This window comes from Leptodactylus fuscus, chromosome 5, assembly GCF_031893055.1.
Source record: "Leptodactylus fuscus isolate aLepFus1 chromosome 5, aLepFus1.hap2, whole genome shotgun sequence".
Lineage (NCBI taxonomy): Eukaryota > Metazoa > Chordata > Amphibia > Anura > Leptodactylidae > Leptodactylus > Leptodactylus fuscus.
In genome coordinates, this window is record NC_134269.1 from 10,420,564 (window position 1) to 10,437,962 (window position 17,399).

The 17,399-nt window shown below is 50.4% G+C and overlaps 1 protein-coding gene across 1 annotated transcript in view; it reads left to right on the forward strand.

The window, feature by feature from the left end:
• DNAH2 (dynein axonemal heavy chain 2) overlaps window positions 1-17,399 on the forward strand; it is a 67,025-nt gene that overhangs the window by 45,580 nt on the left and 4,046 nt on the right. The window contains exons 50-75 of the mRNA XM_075272429.1: window positions 8-112; window positions 1,170-1,358; window positions 1,454-1,539; window positions 1,707-1,837; window positions 3,379-3,528; window positions 3,607-3,774; window positions 3,860-4,020; window positions 4,102-4,241; window positions 5,319-5,451; window positions 5,547-5,686; window positions 5,757-5,967; window positions 6,045-6,161; window positions 6,610-6,751; window positions 6,856-7,025; window positions 7,110-7,226; window positions 7,302-7,466; window positions 7,547-7,669; window positions 8,352-8,500; window positions 9,626-9,692; window positions 9,773-9,923; window positions 10,035-10,183; window positions 12,091-12,224; window positions 14,965-15,109; window positions 15,237-15,436; window positions 16,819-16,945; window positions 17,035-17,221. Coding sequence (XP_075128530.1) covers window positions 8-112; window positions 1,170-1,358; window positions 1,454-1,539; window positions 1,707-1,837; window positions 3,379-3,528; window positions 3,607-3,774; window positions 3,860-4,020; window positions 4,102-4,241; window positions 5,319-5,451; window positions 5,547-5,686; window positions 5,757-5,967; window positions 6,045-6,161; window positions 6,610-6,751; window positions 6,856-7,025; window positions 7,110-7,226; window positions 7,302-7,466; window positions 7,547-7,669; window positions 8,352-8,500; window positions 9,626-9,692; window positions 9,773-9,923; window positions 10,035-10,183; window positions 12,091-12,224; window positions 14,965-15,109; window positions 15,237-15,436; window positions 16,819-16,945; window positions 17,035-17,221 — 3,757 coding nt within the window. The remainder of the gene's footprint in view (window positions 1-7; window positions 113-1,169; window positions 1,359-1,453; window positions 1,540-1,706; window positions 1,838-3,378; window positions 3,529-3,606; window positions 3,775-3,859; window positions 4,021-4,101; window positions 4,242-5,318; window positions 5,452-5,546; window positions 5,687-5,756; window positions 5,968-6,044; window positions 6,162-6,609; window positions 6,752-6,855; window positions 7,026-7,109; window positions 7,227-7,301; window positions 7,467-7,546; window positions 7,670-8,351; window positions 8,501-9,625; window positions 9,693-9,772; window positions 9,924-10,034; window positions 10,184-12,090; window positions 12,225-14,964; window positions 15,110-15,236; window positions 15,437-16,818; window positions 16,946-17,034; window positions 17,222-17,399) is intronic.

A 17,399-nucleotide genomic window follows, 5' to 3' on the forward strand; every position in this document is an offset into this window, starting at 1 on the left:
GCTGCAGGACATGCTCATTGTTGCAGCCATGGGTCCTCCCGGCGGAGGTCGGACGGCCATTTCTGGTCGCCTCCAGAGCAGATTTAACCTGATCAATATGACCTTTCCCTCGGTGAGTAGTATCTGCGAGGCCAAGTATCACACCATGAGACCCCCCAGGTCATAGTCTCACCATGAGACCCCCTGGGTGATTCTCACACCATGAGACCCCCCCAGGTCATAGTCTCACCATGAGACCCCCCAGGTCATAGTCTCACCATGAGACCCCCCAGGTCATAGTCACACCATGAGACCCCCTAGGTCATACTCACACCATGAGAGCCCACTGGTCATACTCACACCATAAGACCCCCCTAGGTCATACTCACACCATAAGACCCCCCTAGGTCATACTCACACCATAAGACTCCCCTAGGTCATACTCACACCATAAGACCCCCCTAGGTCATACTCACACCATAAGACCCCCCTAGGTCATACTCACACCATGAGACCCCCCTAGGTCATTCTCACACCATGAGACCCCCCTAGGTCATTCTCACACCATGAGACCCCCCCTAGGTCATTCTCACACCATGAGACCCCCCTAGGTCATTCTCACACCATGAGAGCTCCCCTCCAGGTGATTCTCACACCCACTGCTCATTTTTGAACCATGAAACCCCCCAGGTCATTCTGACACTATGAGACCCCAGGTCATTCTCACACAATAAGACCCCCACCCCAGGTCATTCACACACCATGAGACCCCCCCCAGGTTATACTCACTCCATGAGACCTTCTAGGTCATACTCACTCCATGAGACTCACACTACTAGACCCACATAAAATTCTCACAATATGAGAACCCCCAGATTATTTTGTTACCATGTGAACCCCCCCCCCATTATTCTTGCACTATGAGACAACCCATTTTATTCTCACGTTATAAGACCCCCCAAAGTCATTCTTATACTGAGACCCCTGGTTAATCTCACCCTATTGAGAACATCCAGTCACTTTCACACTATGGGCCTCAGACTACTCTCTCATTAGGAGACCCCAGGTCTCCAGAGTATTCAGCCCTAGCCCCCTCACGTCCACTACATATGTCATGTATACAGACCCCCAACCCCTGGTCTCTCGTGAATGTTCTCCCTCCAGACTAGATTTTTCTTGTCCTCCTTCAGGAGTCTCAGATAAAGCGAATCTTTGGGACAATGATGAGCCAGAAGTTGCAGGATTTCGAGGAGGAAGTGAAGCCGGTTGGAGATCTCATCACACAGGCCACCATAGAATTGTACAACACGGTTACCCAGAGATTCCTGCCCACCCCGGCCAAGATCCACTACCTGTTCAACCTGCGAGACATCTCCAAGGTCAGGGATGAAGCTTCATATACACCATTTATACATACAGAGACCGGATCTTCGCCTCGTGTGAACCACAGCCTTCCTCTCCACCTTGCACACAGGTTTTCCAGGGAATGCTGCGAGCCCACCGTGACCTCCATGACACCAAGCAGAGCATCACCAGACTCTGGGTCCACGAGTGCTTCAGGTACAGGTTTCTTATCACCCCTGTGTAGGCCACACGTTCCTCCAGCAGCGCCTGCTTCAGGAGAAACGTAGAATTGCATGGCAACCATTCCTGAAATACATGGATAGGCCAAGTCCCACGGGCATTTGTGTCCTTGGCATGTAAGATTTCTCCTCTTCTTCCTGCAGAGTCTTCTCAGACCGACTGGTGGATTCTTCCGACACTGAAGCATTTACGGCAATCCTGAGCGAGAAGTTGGGCTCTCTCTTCGACCTCACCTACCACAATCTGTGTCCCAGCAAACACCCGCCCGTGTTTGGTAAGTAGCATGTGCTATGTGATATGCTATCACACAGTGGCGTAACTACCGTGGTAGCAGCAGTAGCAGCTGCCACAGGGCCCGGGACATTAGGGGCCCGGTGGTAGCCGCTACCGCTGCGTTTTTTTTTTTTTTTTTTTAATAGGCCGTTACCGGCTGGAGTTACTCCAGCCGCTAACGGGCCCTATATACTTACCGATCCTGGCAGGGGCCGGGATCGGTAAGTGACATTGCGGGCCCCACAAGCACTATTTTACTCGGGGGTCTTTTCGGACCCCCGAGTATAATGATCGGAAGTGCAGGAGAGGTAACTGAACATAAAAAACTGTGTTACTTACCTCTCCAGGCTCCGCGCAGGCTTCGGCCTACTTGTGTGACGTCTCAGACGTCACATGATCGGGGCCTGCGTCCTTATGCGTCGCGACGCAGGCTCCCGGTCACATGACGTCCCTGACGTCATTGAAGATGGCCGCCAGCGGGGAGTCGGGAGACAGGTAAGTTACAGTGTTTTTTTTTGTTTTTTTTTATGTTGTTCTTCCCCCGGGTCTCCGATTATTATACTCTGGGGTCTGGAAAGACCCCAGAGTATAATAATTGTTAATGGGTGTCCACAGCGGGACATAATAGTGGGTGATGGGGCCACAATGGGGGATACTAATGTGTGTAGGGGCCACAACGGGGCATAATAGTGGGTGAAGGGGCCACTATGGGGTATAATAATGTGTGCAGGGGCCACTATGGGGGATAATACTGTGTGTAGGGGCCACTATGGGACATAATACTGTGTGCAGGGGCCACTATGGGGGATAATACTGTGTGCAGGGGCCACTATGGGGCATAATACTGTGTGCAGGGGCCACTATGGGACATAATACTGTGTGCAGGGGCCACTATGGGGTATAATACTGTGTGCAGGGGACACTATGGGGACATAATACTGTGTGCAGGGGCCACTATGGGACATAATACTGTGTGCAGGGGCCACTATGGGGACATAATACTGTGTGCAGGGGCCACTATGGGGACATAATACTGTGTGCAGGGGCCACTATGGGACATAATACTGTGTGCAGGGGCCGCTATGGAGCGTAATAGTGTGCGTAGGAATGCGGGGGGTGGGGGCGTGCGGGGTTTTCGGCGTTGGTTGGGGTTTTTGATGTCAGCCGGGGGGGTGGGGGGGGGGGTGGGAGCCATGTCAAAGGTTCGCCACGGGGCCCCGCCATTCCTAGTTACGCCACTGCTATCACATATGGGCCTCAGTGGGGGCAATTTATCGACATATGGAAAAGGTGCAATTTTTTGCAAAAAATTGCAACTTTTTCCTCTTGTACCCCACTCGGTAGGCGTTGTGAGGGCATGGGCGAGACCATGGCCCATTTTTGCCAGTTTATGTTCATAGCTGGCAGATTTCTGGGGCCTGATTTATGATGGGTGTACTATATGTCATGTCTAGATTTTGGGGTCAGGAGAAGGAAATGCTCCGATACCCTTCACTTTCTAATGGTTCTGCCTGCGGACATTTCATGTCTGACTCCTTCCAGGTGACTTTATGCGGGAGCCTCCTGTATACGAGGATATCACAGACTTCAGCGCCCTGAAGACGTTCATGATGAATCAGCTGCAGGAGCAGAGTCAGCAGCCTGGAGCCTCCTCCAAGACGCTGGTCCTGTTCACAGACGCCATCCAGCACGGTACGTCCTGCCACTCCCATACCCAGAGCCTCGCTTGTCCTCTCCATTGACCCTACATTTACCTCTTTTTCCCCCCAGTGACCCGCATCGTACGTGTCATTGGACAGCCTAGAGGAAACATGTTACTGATTGGCATCGGGGGCAGCGGCCGGCAGAGCCTGGCACGGCTAGCAGCCTACATCTGTGACTATAAGGTTTTCCAGCTGGAGGTGACTCGAGGCTACCGTAAGCAGGAGTTCAGAGAAGGTGACTACAAGGATTCTTCCTTATGGCTTCCATGTATGTCTTTTGCCGCTCCTTCAATTGTCTTCCACTACCTTCAATTTTGCAGATATTAAAAGGTTGTACCGGCTGGCGGGTGTGGAGGGTCGCCCCACGGTTTTCCTCCTGACGGATACGCAGATCACAGACGAATCGTTCCTGGAAGACGTGAACAACGTGCTGAGTTCTGGGGAGGTCCCAAATCTCTACAAAGCCGATGAGTTTGAAGAGGTAATGTGACCCCACCCCGAGCCCTGACCAATACTTTGTAAGAGGGGGCCCCCGATGATCGGTCTGCCTCTTCTGTTATAGATAAGGACCATATTACAAGAGAAAGCCAAAGCAGAAAATATCCCGGACACCCAGGAAAGTCTCTTCAACTTCCTGCTCGAGAGAGTGCGCAACAATCTGCACATCGTCCTGTGTATGAGCCCCGTGGGCGATCCCTTCAGGTGAGAGTACACTACTAGAGGCCACCATGCTGGGGGTTATAGTGCTTGCATCCATGTTGGGGGTTATAGTCCTTGCATCCATGCTGGGGGTTATAGTCCTTGCATCCATGATAAGGGTAATAGTCCTTGCATCCATGCTGGGGGTTATAGTCCTTGCATCCATGCTGGGGGTTATAGTCCTTGCATCCATGCTGGGGGTTATAGTCCTTGCATCCATGCTGGGGGTTATAGTCCTTGCAACCATGCTTGGGGTTATAGTCCTTGCATCCATGATAAGGGTTATAGTCCTTGCAACCATGCTTGGGGTTATAGTCCTTGCATCCATGATAAGGGTTATAGTCCTTGCAACCTTGCTGGGGGTTATAATCCTATAACGCCCCATGGATTTCTGACTCTGTAGGACACATCAAGCAATAATGATTTAGTGGCATCATGTTGTAAACCAGCAACCCGTGTGCCAATGCCAAGGTTTGGTTGCTCACCGCTGCCTTCCAGCATAGGCCAACTTTTTTCCTGACCTTCCCTTTAAGTCCAGCACACAACAGCAGCCATTTATAGGAGCTCAGAGTCATTGAAGTTTGTATAGAAGATCAGTTGTGCCCCCAAGTGAAAAGCTGAAAAGTTTGAAGGGGTTTTCCAGGTTTCTCATCCTCTAGGGTAGGATACTGAAGATTAGCACCTGGGACCGCTGCAGATCAGCTGTTAGAAGCACTCCATGAGTGGTACTCTGCTTCACAGGCAGTATGACGTTACATTCATCGGTGACTTGGCCTGGAGCTCAGTCCCATTCATGTGAATACCAATCATGCTCAAAGTACGGCGCTGAGCTTGGTAAGTAGTGAAGAGCCTGTAGCAATCTGCTGTCAGCTGATCGGCGGAGGGCCCTGGCTGTCAAACAACCTCCAATATTCACTTAAGGTTTTTTCCTAAGGATAGGTCATCAATTGATAAGCCTGGAAAACCCCTTTACTACAGTATCCTGAGGGGGTACAGACCCAAAGTGTAAGAAGCAGAGTTATATATGGTGAGGGTCAGTAAAGCTCAAACTATTTGTGACGGGTATTTTTTCTGCCGCAGGAATCGTATCCGACAGTACCCGGCGCTTGTGAACTGCACCACCATTGACTGGTTTTCGGAGTGGCCTCAGGAGGCTCTGCTGGAGGTGGCAGAGAGATACTTGGAAGGAGTAGAATTGGGGAGCTTGGAGGGGGTGAGTCTTGTACACACCCGGGTCTGTTTAGGGTCTGAGGTGCCAGATTGTCATGTAGCAGCGATCCCAATCTGTTCCTTTGATGTCTCACACAGATTAACGGGAAGGTGGCCCCGATCTTCGTCACCATGCATCGCTCAGTAGCCGACTATTCCCACAAGATGAAGCTGGAACTCAAAAGGCAAAACTACATCACCCCGACCAGCTACCTGGAGGTGGTATCCCGATACAAGAGGTGAGCCCCGACCCTCCGGCGAATCATTATAGGCTTATGGACAGGACACTCATATGTGTCTTATATCCAGACTCCTGAATGAAAAGCGCACAGAGCTGGGTGAGAAAGCCTCCAAGCTCAGGAACGGGCTCTTTAAGATCGACGAGACCCGGGAGAAGGTGGAGAAGATGTCCGAGCAGCTCGCCGTCGCCAGGAGCAAAGTGGCCGAATTCCAAAAACAATGCGAGGAGTATCTGGTCATCATCGTCCAGCAGAGGAGAGAGGCCGATGAGCAGCAGAAGGTGGGTCCATATCCATCTGGGGGGACAGAGTACAGGTCACCTCTCCTCCATCTTGACTGTCCGCATTTCTTCACCAGACGGTCACAGCTCACAGTGAGAAGATCGCGGCGGAGGAGATAAAGTGTAAGGCTCTGGCTGATAATGCCCAGAAGGACCTGGAGGAAGCCCTGCCGGCACTGGAGGAGGCCATGAGGGTAAGTAATGCTATCTCTGCACTCTACAGGCCTGTATTGGTACAATTCGATACCTGGGACCCCTACAGATCAGCTGATTGAAGAGGTTGGGCACTCCGACACACTATGGCGATGATGTTCAATTGTCACACAGTACAGCCGTCGCTCAGTCTCCTTTAAGTTGTGATTCCAAGCACAGCCCCATTGTAATGTTTCAACCAGCTGATCTGCGAGAGTCCTGGGTGTCTGACACTCACCTGTCCCATCTAACAGACTCATTCAGACATACTTGTAGCCTCTTATGACTGGTTCCTGATGATCGCCTATATCTCAGCCTTCCGTATGTGCTTTCGAGTATAGAGAATTTTTATTATTTCACTATTTTCCTGCCAAACTTCTCATGGATGGACAGACGGAGACATTCTGGCCTATGTACGGTTTTCTGAGCTGGATGTCTTCCTTGCATTAGGCCCTGGAAACCCTGAACAAGAAGGATCTGACTGAGATCAAAGCATATGGCCGCCCTCCCGCCCTGGTGGAGACTGTGATGCAAGCCGTCATGATCCTGAGAGGAAATGAACCCACATGGGCCGAAGCAAAGAGGCAGTTAGGTGAGGACGGGGGGGACGTCAGGGTGGGATAGGGGCGTAGAGACGTCAGGGTGGGGGGGTACATGTCTACCTCTGTGTAATCCATTCATCCCTTTGTTCTTCAGGAGAACAAAACTTTATTAAACAGCTCATTAACTTTGACAAGGACAATATCTCAGAGCGGGTCCTGAAGAAGATCGGACAATACTGCGTCCTGCCCGATTTCCAGCCGGACATTGTTGGCCGAGTGTCTCTGGCCGCCAGATCCCTGTGTATGTGGGTGCGGGCGATGGAGGTGAGCGTAGGGTGAAGGCTCTGGATATCTAATAGCCTAAGTAGTCGATAAAATCTACAGTCTAGATCTCTCCCTTTTCGGCAGATGTACGGACGGATATTCCGTGTGGTGGAACCAAAACGTGCCCGCATGAACGCTGCCATGGCCCAACTGGCAGAGAAGCAGGCATCGTTGGCCGAAGCCCAGAATAAACTGAGAGAGGTAGTATAATGGCCGCTCAGATGTAAAGAATCATCTGCGTCTCTGTGGCCGCTACTTACTGTCCTTGTCTCACAGGTAGGAGAACGTCTTGAGCAGCTGAAGATGCAGTACGACGAGAAACTGGCCCAGAAGGAGCAACTGCGAGCAGAGGCCGAGCTCATGGAGGTGAAACTGCAGAGAGCCGGGACCCTGGTGACCGGACTGGCCGGAGAGAAGACTCGCTGGGAGGAGACGGTCAAGGTGGGTCCCTCCGCCCTCCATCTTACTCTGGTCATCTTGGCTTTTCTGCCTTGTTAACACATCACCATTCTTTTCGGCAGGGTCTGGAGCAGGACCTGGGCTTCCTAGTGGGTGACTGCCTGCTGGCCTCGGCCTTCCTCTCCTATATGGGACCGTTTCTCTCCAGCTACCGGGAGGAAATCCTCTCCATCTGGATTAAGGAGGTGATTTGTGGTTGCAAAATCTTAGACGTGTGATGATTATAGTCGTGATCTTGTCACTCACCCAGTGACGGACTCTACAGGCAGCCTTGTAGCTAATAGAGAAAACAGATTGTATTCACCTTTCCTACAATCGGCCTATTGGACCTGGTCCTTGAGGCTGTCCAAGGTTCCTTCTGCCACTCTGCCCCAATTTTTTTATGTCTGACCCCCACTGATCAGATACTGAAGATCGATGCTATGGATAGATCATCAGTGTCTGATAATTGGGGGCGCTGCGGCCCCAAACACTACCGCTATAGACAGGGGCCTATTCAAGACCTTGCAGTACCCTGCGGCATTAGCTATGAACAGGGCAGCAGCTATGGATCTATTACGGAGTATGAGCAGGCTGATCAGCGCAGGGTCCTGATGCCCCTGGAGGCAACCTGATCTGCGCATGATCCTGGGCCCATCAGATAATAATGACCCATCCCGTGGATAGCTCATTAGTATCAAAACGCTATTGGGGCTGGAAGACCCCCTTTAATAAGACACCTGCTTGTGGTATTTGGGGCCCTGTTACAGATCTCCCACTGGGGCTGGGGGACCTTAAACTTTCAGGATGAAATGTCTGACAACAGAGGACAGTTCCATCAGTCGTTCATACAATCTCAGTCTGTATCCGCCCTTTGATGTCATGTAGGTGCGAGAGATGTTGGTGCCGTGCTCCCCGCTCTTCTCCCTGACCACCTTCCTGTCCAGCCCCACCAAGGTGCGGGAGTGGAACCTCCAGGGACTGCCCTCCGACAGCTTCTCCAGCGACAACGGCGTCATTGTCACCAGAGGGAACAGGTATTGTCATGTCTCATGTCCAAACAACGTGACAGAATGTAGTGTGTGGAAGACGTGGGAAGCGACAGAATGGGAACTGATCGGTGTCACCCCCTGTGCAGTAAACTGCAGCACGGCCCCATTCATGTGTATAGGGTGTGCTCTAGCGCCCGGTACTACTAGGTGGTCGGGAGCGCCGCTGTGCAGACAAAAACCTCAAAGACAACAATGCTACATCCCATTCATTCTTAGGATTGAGGAGCGAACATTAATGGTGGGGGGGGGGGGGGGGGTCCTTTAACCACAAGCGATAACCATTCACAGAGTAGGTGAGGCGCTTCTAATCGTTGGGGGTCTCACAGGGGTCCTACATGGAGCCATCCATAGCATAGGTGATCAGTTGGTCTTGGAACAACCATTTAAAGTTTGCATTAAAGGAGTTGGCTAGGGTTTTTCTAAGAATAGGCCATAAATATCTGATCGGTGTGGGAGGGGGTGCAGATAGCCCCCACATGAATTAGTTATATTGGGCTGCATTTGATACCTGTAGTTGGCTCCAGTCCCTGTATATTGTCTCTTGCTCAGCTCCTATAGAAGTGCCTGGCTCCATGATATGTACGGGCGTCAAATGCAGCCCCATACAGACGATTTGTGTGCCAGACCCCCACCAGAAAAAATTCCTGGCCAATCCCTTTAACAGCAGCAGCTCACTACATCTCCACGAAGCTCCAGAGCTCCCCCCGCTGGTGGCTGCAAGATTTTTTTTTTTCCGAAAAATGTCTCCTGCCCCCAAAAATATATTATAAAATTAAGTCAGGCCTCTGGTCACCATTGAGTCCTATTAGAATAGGTCATCAATTGAAGATCAACAGGGGTCCAACACATGGGAACCCCCCCTCCCCAGCAGTAGCTCCTGTTATGTCACATTCATGGCCTATTTGCCTGAGCTGTAATACCAAGCACCGCCACTATACAGCATATGGCGCTGTGCTTGGTATTGATGCAGTCTCTGGTATCAGACCAATCTTTTATTGATGACCTATGTCAAGGATAGGCCATCGATTGTTAAGCCTAGAAAGGGTCGAGGCTGAAGCAGGCGGGCGGGTTTTGTCCTGCACAAAGTCACTGTGATTTGTGATCTTTCAGGTGGCCCCTGATGGTCGATCCCCAAGGACAAGCCACCAAGTGGATCAAGAGCATGGAGTCTGCCCAGGTAAGAGCTCCGGCGCCGTCCTTGCTTCTCGTCTTCGGCCTTCTTCAGTTATTTTTCCATCCTTGTCTTCTCTCCTGCAGGGCCTTAAAGTGATCGATCTTCAGATGCCGGATTTCATGCGGATACTGGAGCAGGCCGTGCAGTTCGGGATGCCGGCTCTTCTGCAGAACGTTCAGGAGGATCTAGACCCCTCGTTATCTCCCATCTTAAATAAGTCGGTCACCAAAATAGGTGAGTAGCCAGTACAAAGGGAGACAGTCAGGAAGTAGTGTCTGCACCCACCCAGACGGTCTCCTCTGTATACTCAGCACCATACATGTATTCTATCCGTATTCTGTACAGGCGGCAAACTTCAGATCCGTCTGGGCGATAAAGATGTCGTCTATAACCCTGAATTCCGATTCTACATCACAACCAAGCTGTCCAATCCTCATTACACCCCCGAGATCAGCTCCCAGACCACCATCGTCAACTTTGCTGTGAAGGAGCAGGTCAGTAAAGGCGCCCATACACCTTACACAGGCTATGGCAGGATCGGGCATCCTGAAAATCACAATGCACTATCCTATCCCTGCCATCTGGGGCGGGTCTGGGCACCACATGGTCAGAGAGCTCAGCCCACTTACAATATGTATAGGCACATTAAAGGGATTTTACGGGACTTAGAAATTGAAAAGCTGAGCTTAGGATAGGTGATCGGCAAGGAGGACTGACACCCTGGACCGCTGCTGATCAGATATATGAAGAGGCTGCAGTGCTTCGTGAACGTCACATGATACAGCAACAGCTCAGTCTTATACGATATATATGGTGCAGTGTTTGGTACACCCAAACTCTGCGGCCTCTTGTGCTAGCTGATCTGTGACAGTCCCAGGCGTTGGACCCTCACTGATCACATATTTATTCTAAGGATAGGTTGTCAATATGTATATCCCAGAAATTTTCCCATTAAAAAATGTATCCCTTATGCATAGAATAGGACTGATCCCTACTGACCAGGAGAAAGTCCCCCGTTCTGAATGGAGCAGTGGCTGGGCAGCGGGTGCACCACAGCATTCATTGCAATGGCAACGTCAGATATAGCCGCTCCATTCCCGACTAGGGATAAAAGACCCCTACTGATCTGCAAGTTATCCCCTATCCTATGGAAAACCCCTTTAAGTACTCTGACCCTGAGAAGTCACCTAAGATCGTCCTGCAACCCTAGAGCTAAAGTCATGGTCCTTCAAGGGGTTTTGTCCATGAATGCTACTCATTCCCAAATCACAGGGTGGGGGATAAGTTCCAGATCCATCAGGGTCCTACAACTGGGTCTCCATTCCTTTCTATGGGATGTATCCAAAGTACATAAAAACGAGCCGCAACGCTGGCACTCCATTCAGGCCATTCTAGTGACCGGTGCGGGTCCCAGAAATCAACCCCCACCGATTTAGGATTTATCCCCTATCCTGTGGACAAACCCCTTTATATCACTGGTTTATATACAGCCCGTGTAAAGGATCAGAGTCAGTGTGTATCCCTTTCTTCACCACTAGGGGGCAGTGTCATACAGCTGCCATTACGCTCTGATTGGACACATTTATCCCAATTATTATCACCCTTCCGTATAATTAGATTATCTCTCAGACTCCAGGATTATTTACCAGTATACGGCGGCCACTCATTTCTTTCCCACTATCATATAATCCATTTTCTTCTGTCCCCATCCCTTAGGGTGCATTCACACGGAGTAACATGCCGCGTGACCTGGCTCGTATACGCCGTGTGAGATTTTGAGCGCCGTATACGCTCCCATTGATTTCAATGAGAGTTAGTCTCGTATACGCCGCGTTATTTTGCGGCCGCAAAATAACGCGGCGTATACGATCCAGGCTCCCATTGAAATCAATGGGAGCGTATACGGCGCTCAAAATCTCACACGGCGTATACATGCCAGGTCACGCGGCACGTTACTCCATGTGAATGCACCCTTACTTATATTCTAGTCACATTCAGAGCTGCATCTACTCTTGCTGATAACCTGTTTCGGCCAGGATAACAGAATTGTGAATGCAGCTCTGGATGTGAGTGGAGTATAAGACACAACGTGACTGTATTTTATCACTGTTCTATTAGTCGCTGCACTTCATAGCCGTCCTCGCTGGCGAGCGGCCATGGCACAGTCATGGGATTTAGTGAAGTGCCCGGTGCCAGCTCAGTTAATCTCATTTCCTCCTTTTTGGGTATTTGCCAGCGACTTAGAAGTATTCCTTCATGAGGATAACACCACACTAATTCCTAATTGAGAAGGTTTATTAATCTGCGCTGACAATAGTCCCATCAGACCGAGGAGAATTGGCTGTAAGATGGCAGTGCCAGGGGGGCAGAAATCCTAATGATGCCTTCTGGTTGTGTGCAGGGGCTGGAGGCGCAGCTATTAGGCAGCGTGGTGCGGAAGGAGCGACCCGAGCTGGAAGAGCAGAAACAATCTTTGGTCTTGAACATTGCGGCTGGAAAACGGAAACTTCAGGAGCTGGAAGACGAGATTCTCAGGTGGAGGGGTCACATACTTATATAGATGTATCAGGATCTATTCAATGTCAATGAATTCAGTGTAAATGAGCCCCGTCACTGGTTCTCACCACCCCCCAGTGTCTCATATTCCCATACATCTGCCTAATACTTATATAGGGCCACATTGCATCCATGCAAATAGTATTAGGCAGCAACAGGTCTAACACAATCTGTATCCATGGTGGTCTAGGGCAGTAAAGTATTATTTTCAGCATTCCTGGGGAACTACGGCAGTGAAGAGGTTACTATCATTATCCTTGGTGGTGTTGGGAAGTGAAGGGGTTACTGTAAGGATTCCTAGTTGTCTGGGGCACAAAGGGGTTAATTCTGGTATGCCTGGTGGTCTAGGCCAGTATAGATATGAGTGTCAGTATTCCTGTAGAGCAGTGATTGTCAGAATCCTTGATGGTATAGGGCATTAAATGGATAATGTAAGGATCCCTGGTGGTCTAGTACAGCAATGGGGTTAATTCCGGTATACCTGGTGGTCTAGGCCAGTATAGATATTAGTGTCAGTATTCCTGTAGGGCAGTTATGGTCAGCATCCCTGGTGGTATAGGGCATTATATGGATAATGTAAGGATCCCTGGTGGTCTAGTATAGCAATGAGGTTAATTCCTGTATCCCTGGTGGTCTAGGACAGTAACTGTATCAGTGTCAGTATTCATCTATGGCAATAAAGAGTTAACTTCAGCATCCCTGGTGGTATAGAGCATTATATGGATAATGTAAGGATCCCTGGTGGTCTAGTACAGCAATGGGGTTAATTCCTGTATCCCTAGTGGTCTAGGACAGTAAATGTATTAGTGTCAGTATTCATCTATGGCGATACAGAGTTAACTTCAGCATCCCTAGTGGTATAGAGCATTATATGGACAATGTAAGGATCCCTGGTGGTCTAGTACAGAAATGGGGTTAATTCCTGTATCCCTGGTGATCTAGGCCAGAATAGATATTAGTGTCAGTATTCATCTATGGCGATAAAGAGTTAACTTCAGCATCCCTTGTGGTATAGGGTAGAGAAGGGATTCAATGAAGGATTCCATTGAAAAGGTTAAGGGCCCCTGATGGTCTGGGGAAGTGAAAGGGTTAATGCCACATACCTGAGGCCCAGTGGTTACTCACCTCTCCAGGATTTAGTGTTGTCCTGTCTTTACTCCCTGCACTGATGGGATGAGTTCAGGGAGGGGATAGAGAGGACTGTGCAGCTGTGACTGTAGGGTTGCACAGTTCACTTTATGATCGGCCAGAGATATTCACGAGCGCTCTTCCTTAAAGGGTTTTTTGGGACTTCTTAGGATAGGTCATCAATATGTGATTGATGGGTATCAGACACCCAGTACACCCTAGATCAGGCATGTCAAACTCAGGGTACCCCAAGGGCCACATGAGTAACAAGAGGTTGTTGCGAGGGCCGCACAGCTGGTAATGGCTAGGGCCTAGGGGACTGATCACTAATACCATGCATCGCAAAAATCCGGCATTTCTATTGCAGGCTACATAGAGTAGCCTACAATACAAAGTATAGAATGACAGGCTGGATCCTCACAAGGCTCCCGGCTGCCATAAAAATGCACGCAGGCCCCGAATCTTGCTCCGGGTGCCTGTGATTGCCGGTAAAATGGCACCTCAGTTAAAGCTGGCAGACACCATTATTGTGTTGGAGTGCTGGGGAAGGGTTGGAGTGCTGGGGGGGGGTGTTGGGGGAGGGGGTGCTGGGGAAGGGGGGCTTCTGGATGTCTGGCCCTCCCTGTTTTTTCCCACCCACTTGCAATTCTTGCACTTGGGGGTTAATAGGAGCACTACAGACTGTAATGCTCCAATTAACCCCCAAGTGAAAGAATTACAAGGTGGGAGGGAAAAAAACAGTCCTCAAGCCCAAGGAAGGGCCAGGCAGACATAAAAAAGCCCCCCTCCCCCAGCACCCCCTCCCCAGCACCCCAACCCTTCCCCAGCACTCCAACCGTGGGATAGGGGTTAAATACTTGAAAAGTCACAATTTCTACTGCAGAAGCTTACCTGCTTCTGCTCTTCAGCCTGCGCAGCGGTCTTGTGAGACCGCGTAGGACGCCGGCACACATCGGGTGCGGGCCTGATTACGTGGCCACGTCACCCGACGTGTGGGGAGGAGGGGGCGGAGCGGAGCAGGCAGAGAGCAGGCAGGGAGACCTGCTCTCTGCGAAGGGTAAGGGGCGACCGCTGCATCCAGCAGGGCCGCCCCAATCCACTGCTCACTTTCCTTGTACATCTGCGGCCCGCACAAAAGTCTCAAACTTTGTCTCTAAAGTTTAGAGACAAAGTTTGAGACTTTTGTGCGGGCTGCAGATATGCCAGTAAAGGGTCGCATGCGGCCCGCGGGCCGCATGTTTGACATGCCTGCCCTAGATCATGAGGAAGTGGTGAAAGAGGCTGCAGTATTTGGGTGAACCCCGCTGCATGCACAGCACAGTGCTGTACATATCATAGGGGCTGTGTTTGGTATTGCAGCTCTGCTCCATTCGCTTGAATGGGACTGAGCAACTGCTGTATACCATACGGCCATTGAATCTGACATCATCCAATGAGCTGTTTGGTCGGCAGGGCCTCAGGTGTCCTGGAATCCCCTTTAACTCTCCCTAAGAGGAGATGTCAGTCGTTCTGTGACCATACTTTCCCAGTGCAGCTTCAGAAACAGCGCCCTCCATGGTGGGTGTTACATTACAGTCTTTGACTCTCTTAGGCTCTTGAACGAGGCGACAGGATCCCTCCTGGATGATGTGCAACTGGTCAACACCCTGCAGACCTCAAAAGTGACGGCCACGGAGGTGAGCGAGCAGCTGGAGAGCAGCGAGGAGACTGAAGAGAAGATTGATCTGGCGAGAGAGGTAAGAAGACGAGCGCTGAGCCGACATCTCCATTCTCTGCACTGCCTATAGAGGGCGTAGTGCTGCTCTGGACCTTGCCTCATGTCACTATGGCTAGCAGTCAGACGTCTTCCTGTCTCCCACCTAGGCATACCGCCCCTGCGCCCAGCGAGCTTCGCTGCTCTTCTTCGTCTTGAACGACCTGGGACGTATTGACCCCATGTATCAGTTCTCCTTGGATTCTTACATCGACCTCTTCCATCTGAGCATTGACAAGAGCAAGCGCAGCGCCAACCTGGAGGAGCGGATCACCAACCTCAACGAGTACCACACGTACGCCGTCTACAGGTAACTGTGCGCCGCTGTGCGGGGAGGTGGAGACTGCTCATATATAAGGTATGGTGCGGTCTCTATATGTACTGACTTCTGTTACATTGCATTGTGGGAGATGGGGAGTAATGCTGAGTGCTGAGAGGTAACAGTAGAGTAGCAATATAACTAATGCAGCCTGATGTCATCTATACTGGGGTCGTCAGTTCTCAGGGTCCGCCGTCAGGTGAAGGTCCAAGCTGAACAACCACAAGTCCAGGATTTGCATCTTACAACACACCTCTAATGTCACTCAGTCCTGCCCAAGCCCCCTATGACCCCACCAAGCCTTTTTCCTCCCATACAGTATGTAGAGAGTGCCCGCTTCTGTGTAACATACAGTGAGGAGGTCTCCTTAATGCCCCAACACAATATAACGCCCCCTTACCAGCCTCTACATGGTATATTGCCCTATTGTTACCTTTACACAGCATAATGTGCCATTATTTCTTCCCCACACAGTATAACGCCCCCTAGTGGCCTCCACGGGGTATAATACAATACTGTTGCTTCCATGTAGTATAACGCCCCCCTATGGCCTCTACATGGTATATTACTCTATTGTTGCCGGCATACAGTATAATGCCCCCTAGTGGCCTCCACTTAGCATAATACGCTATTGTTGCCACCACACAGTATACTGCCCCCTTATTGTTCCTGACACACTATAACATCCCTTTACTCCCTACACTGTATATTTACCATCCTCCAGCCCTGTATAATGCCACTTTAGTGCCCCCCACATGTTATAATGTCCTATTGATGCCAGCACACAGCAAAATTCTTTGTGCCCCCACAGTATAATGCCACTTCAGTTGGTCCTGCACAGAATAAGTTCCTCACATAGTATAGCGCCCCCACTGGTGGTGTAGAGGCCTCACAGGAATCTCCTTCCTTCCTCCTGTATAAAGACAGCGGTCGGGAGAAAGTCTGATCTCGTACACATTGTATTACAGTACCAGCCTCAGGGATCGGTAAGTGCCCCCCCTGCTGTGTACACAGAAGCGTATCCACCCTCATACTACTCCAGTCCAGGCAGTAGGGACGATTGCCGATCCTTGCTGCCGCTACTGTGATACATTGGCGTATAAGGGACTGTGGGCAGGAGGTCAGACTTTATCCCGACCGTTGTCATCATGCAGCAGTGAGGAGACAGGGGGCCGTGCAACATGGCCCGGGGTCAGACTGCGAACCACCAAAGTAGCCCCGGTCTATACATTAGCAGCCACTGCTTTAGCCTAACCAAGGATATAACTTACATTGTCAGATCCAATCTCTCCTGGGCTGGAAGTATAACCTATGTATATATAACCTATATGTATATATAACCCATGCCCGCTCTGCCCTCCTGCCCCCCATAGGTACACCTGCCGGGCCCTCTTTGAAAGGCATAAGCTGCTGTTCAGCTTCCAGATGTGCGTCAAAATCCTAGAAGTTGCTGGAAAGCTCAACATGGACGAATATAACTTCTTTCTGCGTGGAGGAGTGGTGAGTGTCGCCATGATTAACCCTTTATAACCAGAGACAATGGCAAACGGGAGTGTAGCTTTAACTGAGTCCCCTTTTAACCCTCACAGGTCTTGGACCGAGAAGAGCAGATGGACAATCCCTGCACCGGGTGGCTTTCTGATGCCAACTGGGACAACATAACAGAGCTGGACAAGCTGGCTAACTTCCATGGCATTATGAACTCTTTTGAGCAGTACCCACGAGACTGGCACCAGTGGTACACCAGCCCCGAGCCTGAGAGCGCCTGCCTGCCAGGTACTGAGATAGACAACGTACAGTATATATATATATATATATATATATATATATATATATATATATATATATATATACATGCGCTGTTCGCAGCTCGGTCCCATTCAATTGAATAGCACTGAGTTGCATTACCAGGCATAGCCACTATACCATGTACAGCGCTGTGTAAGGAGGCCGA